At 40.9% G+C, this 23,741-nt stretch overlaps 2 protein-coding genes across 2 annotated transcripts; one reads left to right on the forward strand and one right to left on the reverse strand.

The window, feature by feature from the left end:
• The first annotated feature begins 2,887 nt into the window (after nucleotides 1-2,887).
• Nucleotides 2,888-10,165, forward strand: LOC136438585 (uncharacterized). Its single transcript, XM_066433449.1, has 5 exons — nucleotides 2,888-3,011; nucleotides 3,372-6,745; nucleotides 7,591-7,681; nucleotides 8,127-8,222; nucleotides 9,952-10,165. The coding sequence occupies exons 2-5, from the start codon at nucleotides 3,420-3,422 to the stop codon at nucleotides 10,057-10,059; spliced, it is 3,621 nt and encodes a 1,206-aa protein (XP_066289546.1). The 5' UTR covers nucleotides 2,888-3,011; nucleotides 3,372-3,419; the 3' UTR covers nucleotides 10,060-10,165.
• Nucleotides 10,166-15,364: 5,199 nt separating this feature from the next.
• Nucleotides 15,365-22,587, reverse strand: LOC136438548 (dolichol-phosphate mannosyltransferase subunit 1-like). Its single transcript, XM_066433375.1, has 9 exons — nucleotides 22,451-22,587; nucleotides 21,815-21,914; nucleotides 21,280-21,313; nucleotides 20,772-20,848; nucleotides 20,345-20,370; nucleotides 19,580-19,675; nucleotides 19,163-19,231; nucleotides 18,415-18,529; nucleotides 15,365-15,579 (listed from the first exon to the last, which is right to left on the reverse strand). Exons 1-9 carry the CDS (start codon nucleotides 22,558-22,560, stop codon nucleotides 15,475-15,477), a joined length of 732 nt encoding a protein of 243 aa, XP_066289472.1. The 5' UTR covers nucleotides 22,561-22,587; the 3' UTR covers nucleotides 15,365-15,474.
• Between the last annotated feature and the right edge of the window lie 1,154 nt (nucleotides 22,588-23,741).

Consider the following 23,741-nt stretch of genomic DNA (forward strand, 5'->3'; position numbering starts at 1 on the left):
CTACTGAACTTTTTGCACACGCTGTGTGACTCGGGGACCATAGAAACTGAGACAGGCTCTGTCCGAGAGCTGTGGGAAGATTTGGTATCGATCTTAAACTTCTATTGTTTCCATCTCACGCGTGCCTGCTATGTGCACGTCGGCAAAACTCAAGTGCATACGGTAATTAGCCTGCAATTTAAACCTATTATATCTGCCGAATCTCTTTTGTTCTCTTTGGTCAACGTTGCCTTGGAGTAACAGCCGTTTAATAAAATATGTCTTTAGAGTTTAGACACAACTAAATGAACCTATAGACGAGATATTAACCTTAAATACACGAACACGACCTTAAACGCTTACGTTCTGCCGACGTGCCCCGTGTGTTACGGCTGTGTCGTACATACATGAACACGACAGGTGTGTCTTGCTCACCTGAGCTCACCTGCGTAAGGAAGCGTGAATCGTACCCATGATTTGCTGTTCATGCGTCATTGTCAGTAACTCTAGTGCAGATGAATGATGTCAAGAGCATTTATTCAAACTCAAGTTGTAGACTTATTTTCATGCTGCCACCAAAACTGAGAAGACTACACAGATACAAAGCAAGCAAAGCAGATTATACAAATGATGCAAATATAATAAGAGCTATAAAAGGTTTTCCATTCCAAATGAAACTGATGGGATGATGTTGGGATTTAGTGACTATGAAAGCGTTTGGTATACTTTGTCAAAAAGTTTGCACATAGATCAAGATTTAAGAATTGTTTATCGTAGACAATAAAGACGATCCTCTTAGCAATATGTGCAATAGATTATGACCTGACGGGTTAATGAGATCCGTCAAAAGACCTATCCGTCTTTCCAAATTTCAATTTCAAATTAGTCTTTCCAGCAACTCTAGTTTATAAATCATGTTAGCGACGTCGTTGTCGGCAACTAAAGTTCCTATAGATAAATCATAGATCCGACGAGTCTGCCACGGATTAATGCTTGGATTTTCCCAGCTTGAACCATGGTTTTGATTGGAGCACATCGTTCGACTATTAAACGTCGGAGCGGAGTCGGGTTTGAAAGCTGCCTGGGTGACTCCCTTAAATACCCATGGTTGTCATGGTGTAAAGTGTGGCGACAGTGTTGCGTAACTTTGAGTGTTGGGCTCAGACCCAATACGTTCCACGCTTGACACTCGTCATGCCCCGACGTTGTGCCCTGGGGAAAGACACTTTACACGATATTCCTACCATAACGGTGGAGTGACGCCCACCGAGCCTCTTCTGTTAATCTGTCAAAAGTGTGGGGAAAAAACCATCAACACGGATGTGCCGACGTTTGCGCATTTGCCACCAAGAGCCATATCATTTTTCATGGTGTAAAATTGTAAAAAGTTTCAGATGCCATTGGCATTGGTCTAAGAAAGTTTCACGGACAATCTATCAAACTTTCCGAGATTTTCTGCCTCAACTTGGATCCTAATCCCCGCTACTGTCACAGATGGGTTATCCTTTATACCAGAATCGTCTGTAAATGCGACCCATTCATCAAGCCACGCTGTTGTATCTCTAACATATTTCAATGTATTGATTTTATATCAGAATGTTACACGTGTGTAGACAACGTGTCGAATTGCAAGATTTGAGTTCTCAGGCTGCATTAGAATATGTAACTAATGTGCAGACTGAGTAGTTCACGTACGAAGTGGTTTTTCTACTTTTGCTACATCCAGCTGTGGATGTTCGGGCAAATCCGCTTTTCAGATGTTTAAATCCCTTCACCTTGTAAAACTAAGTTGTCTCAACAATGTCGTGAAACTGTTGTCATTGTTGACTTTTAACTTAATAATGACCCACGCGGATTTGCTTCGTAAGGCCCTCTTTCCAATTGACGTCAATGACTGAGCGAAAATCCTGCGACCAAAATTTTGGATTTGTGTGACCCCTGATTTCATAATTTGAATATGAGGTAAGATTCAAAATAATAATTTAAAAGACAACATAACACACTGAACGCACAAGAAAATCTGTCTTTATCAGTGAAATTCGTTGAGCAATCTTTCAAATCTTTTGTCGCTCGGCGGCCGCAACCTCTATATATATAGCGGAAAGAAAGTGTAACAGCACTGTGCCTTCAGTACAAGCCTCACGTAACTTCAATCCGTGTAATGTATCGAACTGCTACAGATCGCACACTTACCGTAACGCGATAAGGTTCTAACACATGTGGCTAAACGGCCATTTTCACCGTTGCCACATCTTTTACACGTTAATTTCCTGACTGGGCGGAAGTAGCGACATCTACTGATGGGTTTTCTGTTATCATCGGTCGTTTCGTCATCATCAAGTAGTCTGTCATTTACGTAAATCTACAGAACATCTTGATGAATGAAGACAGGCTGTACGTATGTGGGTACAAGCCTCCAACTAAATGGGCCTCTCAGTGTACAAAAGATCGATGTGGAGTCCATTGATTTTGTCTTTCAGCACATCTGTTGGTAACGTTAAGTGACCGTCAGTGTTCCAGTACGGGCCATAGCTGGCGATGGAAGCCATGTTGGGACATTAGGAAAACTTCTGTGATCTATTATCTGCTGGATAGACCGATGTCATGCTTCGTTCGCCTTATAATCTAAACTTTGGTGACCTTAGGAACGCGCATATGTATTAGCTTCTAATGAGAATAATTAATCACGGAAAACATTGAACACACACTTGTCTAAATCGACCCGGTGCAGGGGAAATGACTTTCAGCTGTGCTTACGTCACTTTGTCGCATACAGACAGATGAATGAGAGGTTTAATAGAAAACTTCTTAGACGGATGATTTATAATGACAAGAGATTCGCCATTACTTTACATCCTGCTCGGGACAACGTTCTGGGAACGAGAACATCATTACGACACTGGTCACGTGATCATAGAACTCTGCTGTCGTCTGAAAACTTCAGAGGTCGTGAATTTGAACTTATGTTGGAATTGTCGTAATCAGTTCCTCCATGGATAAAGAAGACTAACCTCATCTGTCAGATTATTCGGGTAAGTTATCTTGTGATTGATTGAATACGTTTTTACATTTGAAACAGCGCTGTGCGTGAAAATATCTCGCCTGAGATGAACAGTAACAATTTATTTCTCCCTCAGAGTTGTTGACCAATGCAAGCGATGCATGCCCAGAACATTTCAAAGCTTCTGTTTACAAATCTTACAAAATCATATGTACAATAAGGAAAGGACGGAAATCACCTTTTTAGTGGGACTGGTTATTGTAACCAGGGACTGTAAACAAACGTGATGGTTTGTCATGTCAGGACCACTAAATAACCCGCCGTGGGGAGGGCGAGTGGGAGGTGGGCGGCGTAAACTTGACGGTACAGTAACAGGTGGTTTTATTTTCAGTTCACGAAGGACCGTCAAGCTAATTCGCCCCAACAGAAGAGAAGAAAAATGGAAGCCAGTGCTCATACCAAGCTAGACCGTCGTGATGAAATCCATCTAAACGTAGGAGGACAATGGTATAGTATTAACAAGTACATGGTAGCACGTTACAGAGAGTCGAAGCTGTACCAAGCTGTGTCCCGGTACGGATCAGACACTAACGTGCTGTTTGTTGAGGGGGACGGACGGATGTTTCAGCATGTGTTGAACTTTGTAACAACTGGGAAGTTGGTGCTGCCACCCCATTTCAATGAACACGAGCTGCTGATACATGAGGTGAGAGAAACGTACGGTATCACGTCCCTTGTTGACAAACTAGAGAATGTAAGAAGAAATGAACATGGAGAACACTTGGTTCAGATAGGGCTTAAGACAGGGCTTGCTACTTGCAGCAGGAGTTTTGACATGTATCCTCAGATGAATTCAGGCAGACCATTCCTCACAGACATTGCTGTATTGCAAAAGTATCCACTACTCCAGCAGAAGTTAACTGTAGTCTGGCTTACAGAAAATGGCTTTGCTTTCATCCAGTCTGAAGATGACCACTTTAGGCACATTCTGAACTCCTGTCACCATGGAGTTTGCCTGATTCCACAAGACCATTCAGAAGCTTGCAAGTTCAGAAAAGAAATAGAAAGATATGGGATCACTGACAAGGCTGACAAAGCAAACAGATACTTCTACAAGGATGGTAATACGCAAAGTAACAGAAAGAAACCTGCTTCTCATACTGATGACATGGTAGAAGAATGTTGTCCTCCCATCTACGTCATGGCTATAGAGATATTGCAGAGACTCTCCTCCACACACAATATAGGGAGGTTAGAAATTTCACCCACTAAGAGCGGCAAGGGCCTTGTCATCCATGGATCTGGAAACATGTTTGTTCAGGCAAGCCAGTGTCTGGGTGTGGACAGGCTTTTACTTCTTGAAGAGCTGTCTGACTTCCATGACATGTATGAGGCAGTGAATGTCTCCGACATCCCTGCACTTGTGACTGCTGTAGAGGACTTTCAAAGATCACCTCCCTTCCTTCCACCAGTGGAACAGAGACAAAAGAGCCAATGTCCTCCATTCGCTACAGAGGAGATTGACCTGCTGTCAGGACACAACAGTGGCGGCACTATCAACCCGTCATCTTTTGGTCCTGAAGTAGTGAGTGTTTATGTGGGGAACCAGACCTATGCTACAAGCAGGTACACACTTACTGAAGCTGCCAAACAATCTCGGATCCCTGAGTGTGTGGATGGTGTGCTTCATCTCAGAGGTGACGGTGAGATGTTTCGTCACATTTTAAACTACTTCAGAACAGGCAGACTCATGTTGCCTCCAGACTTTGCTGAGCATGAGTTACTGATCTGTGAGGCAAATTGCCTGGGAGTGTCCTGCATAGCTTCTCTGCTAGATCAACCAAGTGTGGTCCCGAAGAAGGCTAAGGGTAAAGAGGTGCATGTAAAAGCTGCTGCTGTTGTGAAGAAACAGAAAAGGACCAAGAAGAAGAGGAGACTTTGCAGCTGCCCAGAGTGTTATTCCACTGCAAGTGAGAAAGCCCCAAACAAGGAATGTTTTGCCAATCTGTCATCACAAGCAACCGTTGAATCTGAGACTGTGCCAAACAAGCAGGAGATTGCATCAGGGATCGATGCACATGATACTCAAGGCCGCGTTGTGATCAATGATGTGGCCAGTAGCAGAAACAACCCTGAACATTTGGTCTTCATCAAGTTGGCAAAGACTGGGGCAAGCAAACCTGCTTCTCTCGAAGGGCCACTTTTGCCTGTAACAAGTAAGGATAACTGCAGCGGTCAGCACAAATTGACAGTATACCAAGGCAGAGCCTCGGTCTGCCAGGTAGGACCAGATGGCAGGCTACAGATAGAGTTGATACTATCCAAGCCTGATAATGGTCAGAAGCCTAAATGCCTCCAACAAAAGAGTACTAGTCCTGATAAGAATGGCATTGCAAAGCAGAATGGAAACCCCAAGACCTTGATGGAGTTCAGGGAAAGCTGCTTGTCATCAGCGTCACAAAGGCTGATGCAGATGTCCAAAACAGTATTGGAGATCCAAACTTTGACAAAGACGGACATACCATTTGCCAGAAGGCAATTCCCCACAGATAGTGCCATAAATTCCACCAACTGTTTGAGACCTATTTCATCTCTTCCTGATCCTGCACAAAGTGACAGCAAAGTTGCAGTCGATACTGATCACTCATACTCACATCCTCCAAGCAAGGTCAACAAGTCAGTCACAAACAAAACATCCAGTCTGAAGGGAGCTATGAAACCACCAAAGTCCAAACCAAAACTGGTTACAATTTCAGACTCAACAGTTGAGAGCCATTGCCAAAAATCAACAAGTAGTATATACAACTCACAATGCCAAGAGGAGTGTAAAGGGGCTGAGGAATTTGGGTACATTGCTGTCATCAAACATCCACATGTTCATGGGCACCACACGGACAAGGCTTCTCCATACAAACCATTTTCAACAAGCAGGCTATACATAGGTGCACAAAATCATCTCATAGAGAATGATGTAACAGCGTTGTCACTCTTGAACCACACTCGACAACTATGTGAAGACGGAATACAGAGAAGTCACAGTGTGGTGAATAAACCTACTAAAGGAGAAGCACGCAAACTGACAAAATCTGAAGAGGATAAGTTGGATGTTAAAGGAAATGTAAATCACAAGCAAACAGTTGCATACTCTAGCAAGGAAACTGCTGCAAAGGGTGAGTCAAGATCTTGTGCTGTAGGTGAAACAAAATCAGCAATGTCCCATCACACTGGAGAGCACTTAGTCAGTGGTTCAAACATGGCTAAAGAAGACAACTGCAGTGAGCAGAAAGGTTCTGACAAAGTTGCAAAGACTACAAAAAGCCCAGATGCAAGCATTGAGTCTACACCAAAAGGGAGCATTCATCTGAGGAATCTTACAAAGCTTTACAGCCAGGTGTCTTGGTTACATAGTGTTCCACAGCAACCAGACGTCACTGTACAGGGTGCCATCACAGAACGTAACAAAGAGAAAACAGTCTTGGATGTTTCAGAAATGTATGCCACGAAGGAAAATGCTGATCCAAACACTGAACCTACAGGGCAAGGCAGCAGGGATATCACACATGCTGACTCATCAAAAGATCAGGCTCTTGCTTCTAGAGACATTTCAGTTAGAGATCCTGGAAGTCCCACAGAAGATCCTAGGAGGCAATCATCAACTGAGTTGCCATTGACGTCCACACCTGTTGAGGAGGGGACCCTCCAGCAGAAGTCTATCCTGCTTCCCCTGTCCGATAAGGATGTGGTGTATGCCAGGATGTGCCACAGGTATGTAGTCATGCTTTTAAGTAATCAGCCAAGGATTGATGTGTTCAAAAATTCATATTTTCCGAGAACCATAGTAGAATGAAACTCGTCATCAAGTACTGTAGGAGCATCTTCACTCACTTACTCACTCACTCACTCACTCACTCACTCACTCACTCACTCACTCACTCACTCACTCACTCACTCACTCTCTCTCTCTCTCTCTCTCTCCCATAGCTTAGTCAGCCGTCATGGCAGCATAGCTCTCATCTTCACTGAGTAGCTTTAAAAAAACGGTTGCAGTCAGATATGCAAAGACTAGGTGTAACTGACCGTTCGGTGTAAAATAACCAGCTGCTTACGCGGCGCATGCCTGCGAAGCTGGTGTGTTACGCTTAATGGAGGTTGTACCGGCTATATAGATACAGATACAGGTGTGTGGAGTGACTTCTTTGGCACCAAAAAAAATGGCATCGTTAGTTCACATCTATTCACTGTTAGTCCCAAGTGTGCTTGCATACTGTTAGCTTCATTTTGTACATTCATTGCAGCATGAATTGGATGCTTACAAGTTGAGCTTTAGGAGATTCAATCTTAGAGTGGGGATTGAAGAAGATCTGTTAAGTACCGACTCTCTACCAGGGAAGTAGTTGCCAAGACATTCTGCTAAAACTTAGACATTACTCTTAATGTTCTTTTAGTAGTCAATTGCTCTTGGTAATGTTGGCATTATGCCCCATCCATCCCTACGGGAAGTCAAAATACTTACATGCTACTCAACAGAACCATACAACTTCATTACCATGTAATAAAGTTAAGTAATGGCTCTACGGTTAATGGAAACTAAGTGCCAGTGCATGATCCAGGTTTCTCCTTGGAGTCATCGAGGATTCCAAGAGACTTGGAGATACGCCAGCACTTACAGCGGAGGTAGCCAGACTTGTCCACAAACTTTGGGTGAGTGCAATTGATCAAATTGAAGAAAGTAATACACTGCACACAGGGACAATTGTAACAAGTGAGACTTATTTTGTCATCGCTATAGCCTGTGAAGATTGACAGATTTTCTTATAGATGCATGCTGAGCTATATTCAAGCAAATTCTATTCCTGTAGGTATAAGATATATAGCATTGTTAGCAGTAACACTTAGCTTCAGTGCACAGTGAACCGGTTAGTACTACCCTGATGAAAATGACAGCCATCAAAGCGTCAGCTCATCAGAATACTTGGTTGTGAATAAAAGAAGCAGTTAATTGATCAAGATTCAAATGCAAAACATTTTGTGTTGTAGTGAATACCTGCAAAAGTATATATTGGCTTTCAATGGACATGTATTGTCAGTCAAGGCATGCTGGCAACAGCAAGCAAACCATATAATTCTTCTCCAACAATTGCTACAGAATGCCAATCTATCACCTTCCGCCTTCGTGGAACGCTTGTCTCAGCTGGCACCCTTTAAGTCCCACACCTGTGAGCACCTTACTCCTTGGATCAAGGTGAGGACGTTAAGGTAGCATGGACCTAATCCATCAGTGACAACCTGGTCCCTAATCTGAGAGCAGCGCAGTCAGGTGAAACCTGAATTGATGTCCGTGGGGGATTTGGAAACACATGGGACTTGTGACCCTACAGAAATCTGTCAGCCATATATTCTGTATAACAACATTCATTGTGTAACATGATTCCATGTCCCTAATTCCTTTGCCATTGAGAACATTTAGGTCTAACATCTTTTGTTGGAGGTACATGATTGTATTGATTGTATGGCCAATCAGAACATTATGTCCTTTTCCCAAAAACTTTCTGGGTTTAACTTAGTAAAATTTCATTTTGAGTTGAAGCATTGTCAATGTAGTTGAATGAACATGTATAATAACTCAGGCAAGTTTCATTTCTTTTGTTGCAAAGCTCCCAACTGACAACTGACTCCAAATCAAGAAATATTGCATATCCATTTTCTTGTGCCTTGAGGACTACCTTTATGACTGTCCTTTGTACTGAATGGACATTTATCTGAGTTAGGTGTTAAAGTGGCAAACATGAAAACTATATATTCAGGGGTGAAGACTTAAGAATTATGTTTGCTTGTACATGAAATTTGTCACAATGTCATGCATTGCATATCCGTTCGCTTGTACCTCGAGGACTACCTTTATGACTGTCCTTTGTGCTGAATGGGCATTTATCTGAGTTAGGTGCTAAAGTGGCAAACATAAAGGCCATAATTCAAGGGAGAAGACTTCATAATTATGTTTGCTTGTACATCAAATTTGCCACAATGTTATGCATTGCATATCCGTCCGCTTGTACCTTGAGGTATGACTGTCCTTTGTGCTGAAAGGCCATAATTCAAGGAAGAAGACTCATGGTTGCTTGTACATGAAATTTGTCACAGATATCATGCATTGTTATTGTATGGTTGTGTCTTAAAGCTCTGAAAGCCAGAGCAGTCATCAGGGTCCTGTTTACAAGGGCTGTTTATCAACAGTTTTCCATGAACCGGGGGAACACAACTATTATTGCACTTCTTTTTATCTATGAGAAATGAATGGAAGAAAACCCCACTGAAAGCCATCAAAAACAGATCCCTGATGACTTGCTGCATTATTTTAGCCCCATTATTACACATAATCCACCTGTAAAAGAGAAACTGTTAAATGTTGTTCAAAGACAGAAAAACCCATATATAGAGTTTACTTTCTTACAGTTATTGGAAGATGGTGACAGTGAATTACATGTACATTGGGCCTAGGGAAAAAAATTGTGTCTCCGGTTACCCAACTGGCCCTATCAAAAACCTGCCGACTAGCTTTTTTTATGTTGACCGTTGGCGAGGATCATAAAATTCTCAATATAAGTGATGAAATTCAAGACAGACAACACATGTTCTACTAACAGATAAGGCTTTGAACATTTGATGTTTATAATGCATACTAAGCTGATTTTACTTCTTTGTTCAACTGATTGATATATCTGCTCTAACTTGCACAATGCACATCTGTTTTACAATTATGCTAAAATGTATTTGTTGGATCACTTTGGCTGAAATCTTTAAAAAAAGATAAACTCTACCTACCGACCCTTTTTTTCAGGACCGTAACCGGAAACACAACATGTTTATCCTAGGCCTTACGTATATACATTAATGCATTAATTTTTGTAAAAAATTCAATCAGGATTTCTTTACTGATACTTTATTTCCTCCATTTTCCTCTATATATCCAGAGGAGTTTGTCTCCAGCCAGATGGTATGCCCTGAGCATGCTGGAGCTTGTAGAGAAGCACCCAGCAGCCTGCTCTATCACAACCAGCAGGATTGCAGACCTCTTGTAAAAGTTTGGGAAGTGCCCTTTGATGTACCTTTGTAAGTTGGAAGCCATCATTTCCCCTAATGTAACATTGTGTATTTAAATGCTACATGTGTTACATTTATAAAGTCAAAGCTTAGAACATTTTGTTTCTGGATTCCTTATTGATGTTTTTCATGGACTTTAGGTCTATTGGAACTTTTGATACATACAGTACACAAATGACTGACTGGCATTGTAAACAATTTGTCGTGCTACATTTAATGCAGTGTTAGTTTTTAAGAAGATTTAGAATACAGTTAGTTTGCAAGTTTTGTTGGTTAAATTGTCCATTCCCCTAATATCTGTTATTAATACACTAGCACTGCAATTATCTTTGTCTTTACAGCTGACTTTAGTTTAGTATTGTAGGATAACCTATCTGCCCTGATTACAATTATTCAGTTATAAAACTTTTATGTTGCATTAGATGTATTTTATGGTCTAAAGCAGACCTTTAACTCTTGTGGAGAGTTACAGTGGCTATGTAATGAATGATTGAAAGAGTCAATTTTGCACTCTATGTACTATAACTAGTTTCTCAGGATTCACTTCCCTTTGACATTAATTATTAAACTATCAGTAGTTGATTGCACACACCAAGGTTAACCATAAGGCAGCAGCAATAATTTCTGCAGGTACTGCGAATCTCAAATAATGAATAGTGTTCACAGTAAGAGATCTGTTTGTTAGAGAGAGCAAGGAGGTTGAATATTTTAACTCCTAGGAGAGAGTGAAGATTTGTAAGGTCGTCACAGTAATTTGATGCAATATAGCTGGGTTTTCACATGAACATATTGTCTTGTTATAAGAATTTTTCCTCTAAGGGGCATATGATGGTATGACATGCATTGTATAAGTTTGATAAAATGTTGAAGTTTTGGATTCCTTGCTTGTGCCAAATTTGCCTTTATCAAACGTTGTCGACATGTCCTTAGTCGATGTAGTGGTAAAAGTTAAGATTGAACCAATCTATATGAACCAGTGGCTGCTTGGGGTAAGGTATTCCCAAAGCTCATCAATGTACTTGAATAGGCAAAGACCTAGTATTCAAGTACACTTAGTAAGACTTAGAGATACTTTAGCCATACAAACTACTACATAACATATCTGTAATGTCTTCTTGACTGATCGATTTTGTGTTCCTACTGATCATGATAGATTCTCTCAATTATGAACAAACCAGGAAAGAAAAATGGTAGCCTGAAAGATACTTAAAGACACAACCAGGACAGTTTGATTGTGGCCCAATGGGATGCTTGGCTTTACTATAGATCTAAGATGAACGATGTAGAATACAAAATGTAGCTAGATTGGCAGCTCCCAAGAATAAGAGAGCTTACCGTTGAAATACCTCTGAGAAATGGAGTGACAAAGATAAACTACCCTAACGTAGACCATAGCCTACAGGCACATTGGGCAGCAAGTTTTTATCTTTTTCTGTCTGAATCTGCGCTCACAACTTCTTTCCAGGGGATGCTGGCTCTGACAAAAATAAACACTCGCGAGAGATTTCTGTTTTATCTAGGGCAAATGTCATTATTCATTTCAGTCATAAGTGGGCTATTGCATGTATATAAAGTGCATCATTACTTCTAACATATAAGTAACAAAGACAGTCTCGTAGCATTATAAATTGAAGTCATCTTCCTGCTTATAGAATTCAGCCTGAAATTTCAAACTAGTTTAAATGGTCAAACTATTTCTGGACTGACAAAGAGAAACACAAGAAACTGTTTTATCTAAGGGCAAATGTCAACTCTATTCATTCACGTGGCAATCTCTGTCATAACTGAGCTATATATACGTGTATATAAAATGCACTGTAATTTCAAGTAGCCACCAATGGCCTTAAGCTTACAACATTGTCTATTGAAGTGAACCATCTGGGATCTTTATGACTACTTATCATATTTTATAGATGTGACTGAAATACTTGATAGGTACAAAGGTAAAGGTCCCGTACTGATAGCATTTTTTTGAGTGGGCTGTCTTGGGCATGGTATTGGAAGGCAGAGCCCATCCCTATCCTTTCACCACTAGCACATTTTTACCTCTCTAACCAACTTGTTCTATTTTAAGTGAGTGAAGTGAGTGTACCTCACCGGAGTAAATCCGGATGTATGATGATGATGAACCAACTTAAAAGTTGGGCACAGTACCTAGTTGTGGAAAGTCATGTAAAGTACATTTCCCAAGGACGCGACATCTAGCTAGGAATTGAAACCATGACCTCTCCATCCAGTGTCCGCTAGCCAAGCCACTTGGCCATCAAAGCCACTTCATGACTGATGTGATGAAATTTGAAACACCAACCCCACCATGAATCCCATTGTCCATGAAGCCCATGCAATCACAGTTTCCCCATCAGAATGTAATCCCGCCATCATTATCTCTCCAATAAAGCTATTTCTAATGACTATCCTCAGTCTTTTGGACAATAAACTATTTTCTTCTGGGACATCTTCCAGTTTTATCGCAGAGAAAAATAGCATGCCATTACCACAGCAATGCCACAAATGACCCAGATTTTGGGCGCATCGGGAATACTGCATTTATTGCAATGACACACGCCCGTGGCACACGCATATCATCCATAAAATGTGACGCAAAGATGAGATCCTGAAATTGCCTGAGAGGATACGAGAGAGTTCATAGCTTGAAGGTCAATACCTAGACATGGCTTATGGTAAGAAGCCGCTGGCCTATCTAAAAAATGCCCTACCCTTCAATCACTTAAGCCCCTATATCACTGGAGCCCCGACATGTTGGTGACCTCGCTGCGACTGAGCGATTTGACAGAGCACTTAACAAATTTCATCAATAAAGAAATTAGTCTTTTTACGCTTTGTGTGTTTTGTTGTTGTTTGAGTCATCCTTGATATTCCCATTATAAAGTCAAGGGTGACACAAATCCAATCAAGGAACCAGCGAGGCCGCCAACGTGCCACGAGGCTTTAGCAAAATGATGTATAGAAGGCATCAAGGTTCACAGATTTGAACTTAATCCCTCCTTATGGCACTGTCTCTGCCAGTAATGGCTCCCTAGACAGTTACAGTATATCTGTGGGAAGACAATCCCTCCCTGGTGTCATCAGCAGTGCCAGAGATGACAATCTTGAAATACTAGCATCAGTCTCCCTAAATCCCCTGACTTTGCAATGTCAACAGTAATCCTTTACTGACAATTCTAGGGAGAAATAGTTGTGCGGAATGTCATCAGGGCACGATCCCATTAAGTAAAAGGGTGGCAATGTGACACTGTCTGCTATAAGCAGCTGTAAATTGTCATGTGAGGCATTACAACCTGCTGATCTGGACTACACAGTGGCCATGGTATATTAATGGGAAGGTTTTCTTATCTTTGGCAGTTCAGTCTCGAAAGACTCTACTGTAACAGGTGTTGCACCTCTGGAGGAATTGTGGCTAAGAATCACGGCTGTGTCCAGGACCCGCCATCCCTCCGCCCTGGGACGGAAATTTGCTTGTTCGGACAAACAAAACTGTTTCCCCATCTGTACAAAATATCTGAACTTCATGGCATGAAATTTATAAAATGTATCTTTTTCAGGTTAAAATGACAGATTTAACAATGAAAAATCAAACATGAGCTCCCAATCAATCAATAAGGGAGACGGAAAATTTGTTTAAAAAGCTGGAGACAGCCCTGCTGACTTTGTTTCAATCACTGCATATGTGCTGTGTAGTTGGGGGCGCTCATGAGATTTTCTTATGAACTTAACAATCCTGAAGGGAACACACGGCTCCCCAAACGCAAGCAGTCACCGACTCACACAACCCCACAGCACGACCTAAAATACAGCCTATCAACATCAAAGGAAAACTCACAAAGAGCTGAATGTTGAATGTGTAACAACAGTGTGATGGATCTGTGAATAGTTTCAATGGTAAGTCAATGGATAACAAAGTTTTTTTGTCCATAACCAAGTGTTTTATTCAAACCAATGTTTCAGGGACCATCTGTACCCTCCTTAGGGCAAAACTGAATACCAGTCATGATCAGTAGGCAGGTGACAGATAAAATCAAAACACTTTGTTTTGTTCAAAGAACTTTGTTATGGATTCACAAGAACAACTAGCTAGGAATTTAAACTACATTTCATCATTCAATAAGGCTGATTTTCTAGATAGGAAAATGAAAAAAAATATTGTAATGGATTCACACATAAAGGAAGGCAGGATATCAAACTACATTTCATTATTTAATAAAATTCTGATCTTATGGATAGGAAAATGAAAAAGAATGCTCGGTTACATCACTGCTAACAAAGAATTTGCTAAGTGTATGGAGGGAAGCAATTTGTTATGAGTTGCTATTTAGTCCAATACAGTTCCTCTTTAATTTTCATGTCTGAGAAGCAACAATACAAAATGTAAGAAGGGAAAAATATAATCAAGAAATTATTCAAGTTTTATATAGGTTTCAATAACTCAAACTCAATTTGTTATCAGCAACAAAATCATACATTTTGGAAACATTATGGAATGTTTACTTTAACCTTTAGCACGCTGAAGTAGCTGTTTGGCACCCGTTCTCTATTGGTGACAGAGTTAGGTAACAGAGAGGTTAAGAACATACCAATTTGAAAGTGCATAATAATTACTTAAAAAAGGATACAACCACAATATGTGGTTATTCCCTCCTGACAATGACATTATACAGTCTGCATTTTCTTGACAGCACCACATACAGAATTGCAAATTGCACAATCCAAGTAGATATGGGCATCACAACAATCAATACAATGATCATACTTCATATATTGTACAGAATCATAACAGTCAAACAACCCTAGCCCAGCAAATACTCGACTACAATGCAAAATTCATACTCTTCACCAGATGGAGCTATAGCACTGCCCTGTAAGTTCTGTAAATCACTTTAATATTGTGATCGGTGATTTAACGGTTGGGAGTAAAGGGAGTAGTTTACTGCATTTAATTTTAACGCTGTGAACAAACATCACTGTCTCAAGTGTTAGTAATCAAACATTTGCATTCATGAAATTTTAGCGGTTGACTAGTGACCGTTAAATCAGCTAAAATTAAGTTACCGTTAACAAATCAAGAATTACAGTAAGTTCCAGTCTTTGTCTTAGATGTATATGTCCATCATATTATATCAAGAGCGAACTTACACGACGTGGGGTCGTCCTAAAATTTGTCAATATCAATGATATTACATGAGGCAGGGCCAGATGGCCATTAGTGAAAAGGCAATATCAATCAATAGAGCAAGGCACAAACGAGTTACGCTCAACAATGTGACTTCAATTACAGAATGCTCAGTCAACTATGATAAAATGTCTACTGCAATGCTAAAAACAATAAGGCTTTCCTGTAATATGCTAAAGTGATATTACATGACTTGTACAAAACCTTATGTAGTTGCGAACAGGTACAGGAGACCTTTTACAAAAGAGATGACCTCGTTTCCGCCCAGTTTGGACTCTCCGTAAACCCTGTCCACGAAAGTGATGGGGACCTGGAAAAGAAACCATTTGCTGTAAATGTCAAGTCGTTCCTTTATTGTGTCATTTTCTTATAATGGCAAGGTTGGTCAAGGTAATTCCTTTTTGGGGGCATAGGGACAGTACAATGTGTTTAGGGTACGGTATTGGAAGGCCAAGCCCTCTCCTTCCACTGCCTTTTAGTTTTACCTTCCCAACCGAAGTCAGGTACTCATCTTTACACCTGGTTGGAGTGAGGTAAGTCGTGTCATGTACCTTTCCTAAGGGCACAACATTGGAGGCATGTCAGAGGATTCAAACTCAGGACATCTGGCTTCTGGGCTAAACATCCTATATCATAATTGTTACACAGACACAATGCCACACCAATAGCACACTTATGATGGACCTTAGCTGAAAAACTGCTCTTGAGTCTTAGGAAATGCTATATAGAAATGATTACAACATCTGTCACTTCTCTGTAACATACACAGTAATGCCGATACCCCTCAGTGCAGGCCTACAGCAATTATACTCTTCCTAGCCTTGCAATCAATTTTCTCTGGAGCCACAGGTGTGCATGCGGGGCTAACAGCTCAGAAGTAGAGTGGTCGTTGACTTGTGTGCCTAGAACGACTCTCCTTCCACCACCTGTTATTTTTAGTTCCCCAACCGAAGTCAGGTACCCATTTTTACACCTGGGTGGAGTGAGGTAAGTTGTGTCAAGTACCTTTCCCAAGGGCACAACATGGGTGGCATGTCAGAGGATTCAAACTCAATACCTAAACATCCTATATCATAATTGTCACACCAACACGATGCCACACTACACACTAGTAGCACACATATAATGGACCTTAGCTGAAAAACTGCTCTTGAGTCTTAGGATATGCTATACAGAAATGATTACAACATCTGTCACTTCTCTGTAACATACACAGTAATGCCGATACCCCTCAGTGCAGACCTACAGCAATTATACTCTTCCTAGCCTTGCAATCAATTTTCTTTGGAGCCACAGGTGTGCATGCGGGGCTAACAGCTCAGAAGTAGAGCGGTCGTTGACTTGTGTGCCCAGCATGAGTCAATAATGGTTGCAGCGACGTTGTAGTCTATTGATTGACAAGTCAGAAACACATTCTTCAGATGTATGTTTAATGAGCTGGCATCTGCCAGTACAAATGGATAATCACCAGCCTCTTAAGGCTGGAAGAGGGAAAAACGATATCAAGATACTGTAAATCACTAATATAGCAGCAGGAAAACATATCGGTTGCGGGAAAATGGAGTAGGTCACGGCACTTAATTTTAACGGTGGGAACAAACATTACTGTCTCAAATATTAGTGATCTAATATTTGCGATGATGAAATTTTAGCTGTTGACTAGTGACTGTTAAATCAGCTAAAATCAAGTTACAGTTAACAAATCAAGAATTATAGTCGGCTGATAAAATATAAAGTGAGATTATCATCAAACAAAATATATTTTGTGTAGTTGAACTTTGGCTGCTCTGAATTTTCCAGCTGCAGTATTCCACCCTTGCCATGACCAGTTTTCTTGATACCAGGCAAACAAGATTAATTTTACAAGAGGTTGTGATGCAAATGTACTACACCAAACTAGTCTGGACATGCCATGGCTGTGATTTCTGAGTGTTAGATAGCTTTTGGGGTAGAGAGTAAGTGGTGTATAGTAGGTTTATAGGCCCCCTGGCAGCTTTTTTAAAAACTGTATTGAGCTGTTTTTGTTTCAGATTTTGAAAGGGAATAACTTAAGAAGCGGTTGACGGGTGATTCATGATTTTTTGTATGTAGATACTGATTCATGATCTTTTGTATGTAGATTATAAGCTTAAGTGGTGCTTGTTAGTTATGCTTCAGCGTGGGGAGAGAGATCTGTGTGCTAAGACTAGTGACCTAAGGGCAGGGGGTCAATATGGCATGTCAGGGCTCTTGTTAGAGGAAAAAGATCAGAATTTGCTTCAGTCTTAGGAGCCTGAATGATTAATATGGTTAATTGTAGATGGATTAGGGCAGCATTGATGCTAAATTACCAAGGAATCTGGACTGAGGCGACATCAATGCTGAGGTACAAATGTATAAGATTGTAGGTGACAACTGTAATTCTCAGAACTAGGGCACTAAAGTGGACTATGTCACTAGCTATGGGGCACTATGTCACTGGACTGAATCTGTTGGCTAAACGGCTACTTCATTGTCACTGATGAAAAGTAGTGGATGCTACTTGAAACGTCTTTCCAAAATCATATCCAGTTGCTTGAGTAACTGATATTTGCCAAAAATAGTTACTCAAGCAACTGGATAACATTTTGAAACAGTCAGACGTTTCAGATAGCATCCGCTATCTTTCGTCAGTAACTGATATTTGGCTACTTCAGTGTTAGCCTGGGTGCCAGACCACCGCGCTACAGTCACTAATCTTTCGGCCGGAGAAGCAAATTTACCCAGCCACCACAGTTAGCACACGGACCCTAATTATCTTTTGTGTGATAGATATTAGAGATCGGGTGCCAGGTAGAAAGAGACCGGGTGCCAACTATCTCATCATCATCATCATATTTGTTGCCCCCAAATGACCCCGCGAGGGGCAACGTAGGGGGGGAGGAGGTCCCAGGCTAAGGCGGGTAGGCCTCCTGGGGAATGGTGCGGGGGGGAAAATGAATATTCGTACGTGTCTGCCTGTCCTGGCATTGAGTGTTTGAAATTTGAGATGGTGACTCCCCCGGTGATGGTGACTCTATATTGCATATGATGTGCTCCCCTGGCCAAAAGGGATTAATATCATGTAGCGCAAAGGGTCCTGGTATCCAGGCTTCCTTAGTGTGCTAAAGGTTAAGTTATGACCCACCTCTCCAATAGTGAAGCCCAGCTGCCTGGCTCGCACGATCATCTCCATCTGGAAGACGTAGCCCTTGGACACGCAGCTCTCAACCAACTTTTCCAGCACTGCTTTCTTGTACAGCCTATGACGGGGAAAAGATGTGCATTTAGATCAGGGCTGTGTCCAGGACCCGTCCCTCCATCCCAGGGTGTAAATTTGCTTGTCGGGACGGAAAAAATCTCACCCTGTCAGTCCCCAAAATGGGAACTTCATGACATAGAATTGATTAAAATTCATTTTTGTAGGTTTAAGATGACATACTCAACAATAAAAATCAAAACATTGGATCTCAACCAAACATGAGTGGGACGGAAAAAAATTCAAAGCTGGAGACAGCACTGATTTAGATACAGTGTAGCATACTACATGTGCAGGTACATGCGAAAAAGAAAAGATGCAGAGGAAAATTTATCAAGCTAATTGTAACATACAGTGAGTCAAAGCAGATAAAAGCGAACAAAATAAAACATTTTCAGCCCTGAATCAAGGCAACATCTACATTGAGACTTAAGCTTACCTAGCCTCCGTTGCAGGCTCTGAACCGGCTTTTTGGGGTGCTAAATAATATGTACATTTTGCAGCCAACCCGTAACTATCAGCCGGCTGATACATGTTGTTACAAGGTTGGCTGATAGTTACGGGTTGGCTGCAAAATGTGTATTATCTAGCCCCCCAAGAAGCCGGTTCAGAGCCTGCAACGGAGGCTAGAGCTTACCTGAAACTACCAGTCAAGTCAGATGCTCCCGGTCGCAACAGGATCTGAGTCAGGTAGTTGGCACCTCGGCTGAGGAAAGAGAACTTTTCATTAAGAAGTTTTGCCTGGATATGAATTATTGGTCAGCCAGTAGAACTGTCATTTGGAATAACACACCAGCTTCAGAAGCATGCTACTGCAGCTGTCAAACCCACACCAAACAACTTGTCACACCTAAACCATTCATATCTGGCTATTAGTATTACTGCTTTTTGAAGATGTCTACTGTATTGGATGCCAACAGGTTCCATTCCATGATAAATAGCAGGGAAAACGAGTTTGAAAACACATCAAATCTGGCTTGATAAGACCTTTATGTTCCTTGTTTGAGCTGGCTTAATGTACTCAATGGCTTGCATGTCTACGACCTATACACACCTAATGAGCTTCCTCTTGAGGTCCCACCCATAGACACCTCCGCTTCCCCTGTACCTGGTACCTGACACTACATCATAGTCTCTCTCTTGCTGCTTGCTGGAAGACAATCATACAATGAATGAATGAATGAATGATTATATTTGCACAACAATTGCAACGGTGACATGTCAGGGCTCGAAATAGTGGGTGCATGTGCACCTGTGTGCACCCAAAATTGGAGCTATGCACCTTATTTCTGACAGTGGGTGCACCAGTGCACCTAGATATTTTTGTAGGCTATAGGGTAAAGGCACTATTGTATACTAAGTATAAAGAATATTCTTGAAATATAAGTATCAGAAAAAGCAATATAGCCTTTTGTTGTTCTTTATTTCATGTATAAACTGTCTGAAATTTTAAGGTAAGCTATAGAATTACAGATTGAAGTTCTTATTAAAAGCGTTTAACTTTGTAATTATGTTTTGCTGACATTCAACTTTATTCTATGTGGTGCACCCAAAATTCTTTCTGTGCACCTAATTTTTATGGTTGGGTGCACCAGTGCACCTATTTCCAAAAATGAATTTCGAACCCTGCATGTACATGTACATGTACATGTTATCTTCCATTTTCAGCAGTTGCCTTTCAATATCTCATACTGCTTCAACAAATTTCTCAGATGAAATAAAAGCAAATACAGATGCTTTTCAAAACATCTTATGTAACTTACAGATGAATTGCGCAGAACTTTCAATATTCGGTCTTGATAAGCTTCCAGAAACTCACCTTATGAATTCAGGAATGAACTTTGGCTGCAGAGTGAGTAAAACATCAGTGTCTTGGGTGAGTGGTATTTAAGACGTACATGTGTAATCTTACTAATCTAACATGATCATTGCTAGTAATCTTAGCTGATGAACAACCAATAAACATGATTGCAAAAATAGCCCTAACCTTCTGCACTGTGTTACTCACCATTGAATATCGCAATATGGTAAATAGCTTGCATTATAATGATAGGCTTTAATGAGGAAAGCTACATTTTATATTCTATCAACTGTACTAGTAAGAAGTTCCTGAAGCTGGCAGCCAGGAAGATTGTATCCTCTTCCCCGATTTTCATATATTCCATAAAAAAATTATTTTTCATCTTTTAAAATTGAAAATGAAATGTCTTTCTGACTGCCCATTAGAACGTTATATAGCCTCTTACATGGTGAGAGAGATCAGCATCCATGATGAATATGTAGTTTCCTGTAGCATGCTTCATGCCATGGATGTAGGCAGTCCCTGCAGGAAAAGGAAACATGTTCTTCAATGCAAGTTAGACATTCAGGTACAGTAATAAGATACACCAAAAAAACAGGTACTCAAGCAACTAGATATGATTTTGAAACAGACGCATCTGACTGTTTCAAAATCATAATTTTTTATCCAGTTGCTTGAGTTAAGTTGAGTATCTGTTTTTTTGGCAAACCATGTTCTTCTTGTTCACCTCTCTTTTATGCAAGTTGGAACTCTAGTTGGCCATGTTATTGAGAATAACTTCAAGGAAGTAACAAATACAAATCTAGGTTTCAAACATTTATCATGAATGATAATACAGACAAAGTCTTCAATAGACTTCATCTATAGCTCGACCTCAGTCGGAAAATATATCGCAATCAGGTATCATGTGCTCTGAGAAGTTTTTCTTTACCAGAGCAAGTTGTAGTACTTACCTAGTCCTAGCTTCTTTGCTCTTGGTCTTAGCACCTGGAAAAAAATATGCAAGTATGAGATGACTATAAAACAAACTTTACAACTCTTTTTTCTAAAGTAGGTTTGGAAAAGTTATCGAGTCCTTCCAGCAGTATATGGTGTATAACTATAAGGCGATGCCCAAGGTGTGAGTAGTCCAGTGGTTAGCGATCTTGCCTCTGGAACTAGAAAACCCGTGTTCAATCTTGGCTCCGTTGTTCACCCAACATGCACGCTACCGGAAAGGGTCGCAGTTCTTAGGATGGGACGTTAAGCCATGGTCCACTGTTCATGTGCTTGTCGAAAAGAGCTAGTGGAATTTCCCCGGGACAATGAACCTGTAAATACTGTACATAGCGTCTGTCTTCTCTGTCACGACCAGTGGAAGATTAGCTCATCTGTTCATTGACTTCATTTGAGCTAAACTGGTTTGAGATCACTTTCCTTACTACATATACAGCAGGGGGCTAGCTAGTTAATGGGTGTATGTAAGGGTACTAGCAGAAGTGTACTCACAATTCTGTCCTTGCCATAGATCTTTTCCAGCTGCTGAGCCACCTCCAGTGTACCATCCGGGCTGCCGTCGTCTATCACTATAATCTCAAAGTCATGGCCACTGGAACAGATCAAATAGAAACACACTACACTTCTCTTTTTGTCATCATTCTTTAGATAGATAGATAGATAGATATATTAAGTGGGTGTGTAAAGATTTAAGCTGGAGGAAGGATCGAAAATTGATAAGTTGCAAGTTTCCCACCACTTATACCAGCTTACAGAAAATCTAAGTAACATAGAACTTTAATAGAAGGACATAAATGTATGTACGAAAAACATCCTTCAGGTCATTGACCTAGCTACTAGTAAACTGAACCTACACGATACCCAAGTTTATCGACATCAAAAAGGCTACAGTAAATAAGATAACCTGAATGGCTATCTAAGAGAAGAGTGTGAATCATTTCATATAGAAGACATACGTATGTGTGTTATCACACTGTACTGTACTGTACTGTACTGTACAACAAAACTGATGCAATTTCTAACGGTACTTGCCACATCAGCAAAATTCTCGTGCACCCGCACTCGGGCCTCCCAACACGCTTACAAAGCAACGGATCTCTCACTTTTAAAGACAGCTCGACGCCCTACCTTTCTTGGAAGGCCCTGACGAGCAGCCACACGATGAGAGGCAGGTTATCCCGCTCGTTGTAGGTGGGAAGGAGCACAGAGTACTTGTCCGAACCTTTTTTCGACGCCATGATCACTAGGGACGATACTACTATTTCTGAGGGGGGAGTGCATTATTTTTTATAACGATTTAGATATCATTTCCTTACAAAACTTTACAAAAGCATAATTTAAATCTAGATTAACAAATACAATATGTTTCATATTGTTTCTCATTGGATCTACTAGGCTGATTTGCTATGTAATATGTCATTGAATCTTCCCTATTTACCAATATGGCATATTCCTTATCACAGCTGGTGCGGGTTAAAGGTTAGAACCAGCATGGCCGTCATGGTGCACCAGGAACGATGAAATACACATATTTATGTCTCCATGGTAACATGTCGACCATGCAGAGAGGATAGAAACACAGGTAAGGTAAATACATATCGCTGTTAATCTGAATTTATACGAACAGATTTTACAGAGACTATCTTTATAAAGTTCTGCTCATCTTTAAGTTGCCCCCCTCCCCCTCTGACCTCCGCGTTTCACCATTTTAGTACATGTATTAAAAACCTATCTCGAAATTGGATATGATTACCCGTCTTTGCGTACCTTTATAGTTTGTTACTGCTATCCCCTACAGGTCTTACATGAGTTTTCAAACCCCTTATTCACCTGCAAATGACCTTACAATATGCAAGGAGGTTAATTTAACCTCCTTGCAATATGCAACCCTATATACGTATACAGTGAAAACCGAACTTGTTTCTTTTGACAGAGTACGAAGCTAGTGGACGCCTACTTCTTCGGTCGGGAGCACTGTGGACTTTCTCATCACCAGCTTGTTTTAAGCACACACCATGAGGTTACTAGTCTCTACAATCAGACAGGCATGTTTCTTGCCGAAAAGATACTTCTGTGTGGCAACATTTTCCCCTGGACGTGTGCTACACGTCTCCGCTGTGATCACCCATAGCCCATCCAGGGGGCTCTCTTCACAACAGTCAGGTCATGGGCCAGGTGGCAAGGAGAAGGAATCCATCTTAAGAAGACTCACAAGGATCAGACAGAAAATCGAAGAGGAAGAAAAGACATTTGGGAAGATTGTGTACGAATCTAAGATTGCACCTGTGCTTATGGCAGGCAAGATCGGCATCTATGGCTCGAGTGTGATCACTACGGTTTCATTATTCACAAACGGAGCTGACCAGTATGCTGATCTCAGTAATGTGATGTTCATAGCAGCTATGGCTAGTTCGGTAGC

Source organism: Branchiostoma lanceolatum, chromosome 7 (assembly GCF_035083965.1).
Source record: "Branchiostoma lanceolatum isolate klBraLanc5 chromosome 7, klBraLanc5.hap2, whole genome shotgun sequence".
Taxonomy (NCBI): Eukaryota; Metazoa; Chordata; class Leptocardii; order Amphioxiformes; family Branchiostomatidae; genus Branchiostoma; species Branchiostoma lanceolatum.

What these genes read in the sequence shown, in the direction of transcription:
- LOC136438585 (XM_066433449.1), top strand. Translation starts at nt 3,420, where the DNA reads ATGGAAGCCAGTGCTCATACCAAGCTAGACCGTCGTGATGAAATCCAT. An exon ending in GACTTGTCCACAAACTTTGG is followed by an intron (nt 7,682 to 8,126) that starts GTGAGTGCAATT and finishes CAATTGCTACAG; the next exon opens with AATGCCAATCTATCACCTTC. An exon ending in ACCTTACTCCTTGGATCAAG is followed by an intron (nt 8,223 to 9,951) that starts GTGAGGACGTTA and finishes CTATATATCCAG; the next exon opens with AGGAGTTTGTCTCCAGCCAG.
- LOC136438548 (XM_066433375.1), bottom strand. Translation starts at nt 22,560, where the DNA reads ATGGCGTCGAAAAAAGGTTCGGACAAGTACTCTGTGCTCCTTCCCACC. An exon ending in TTCATTCCTGAATTCATAAG is followed by an intron (nt 19,676 to 20,344) that starts GTGAGTTTCTGG and finishes ATTGTCTTCCAG; the next exon opens with CAAGCAGCAAGAGAGAGACT. An exon ending in CTCAAGAGGAAGCTCATTAG is followed by an intron (nt 19,232 to 19,579) that starts GTGTGTATAGGT and finishes CTCTTTCCTCAG; the next exon opens with CCGAGGTGCCAACTACCTGA.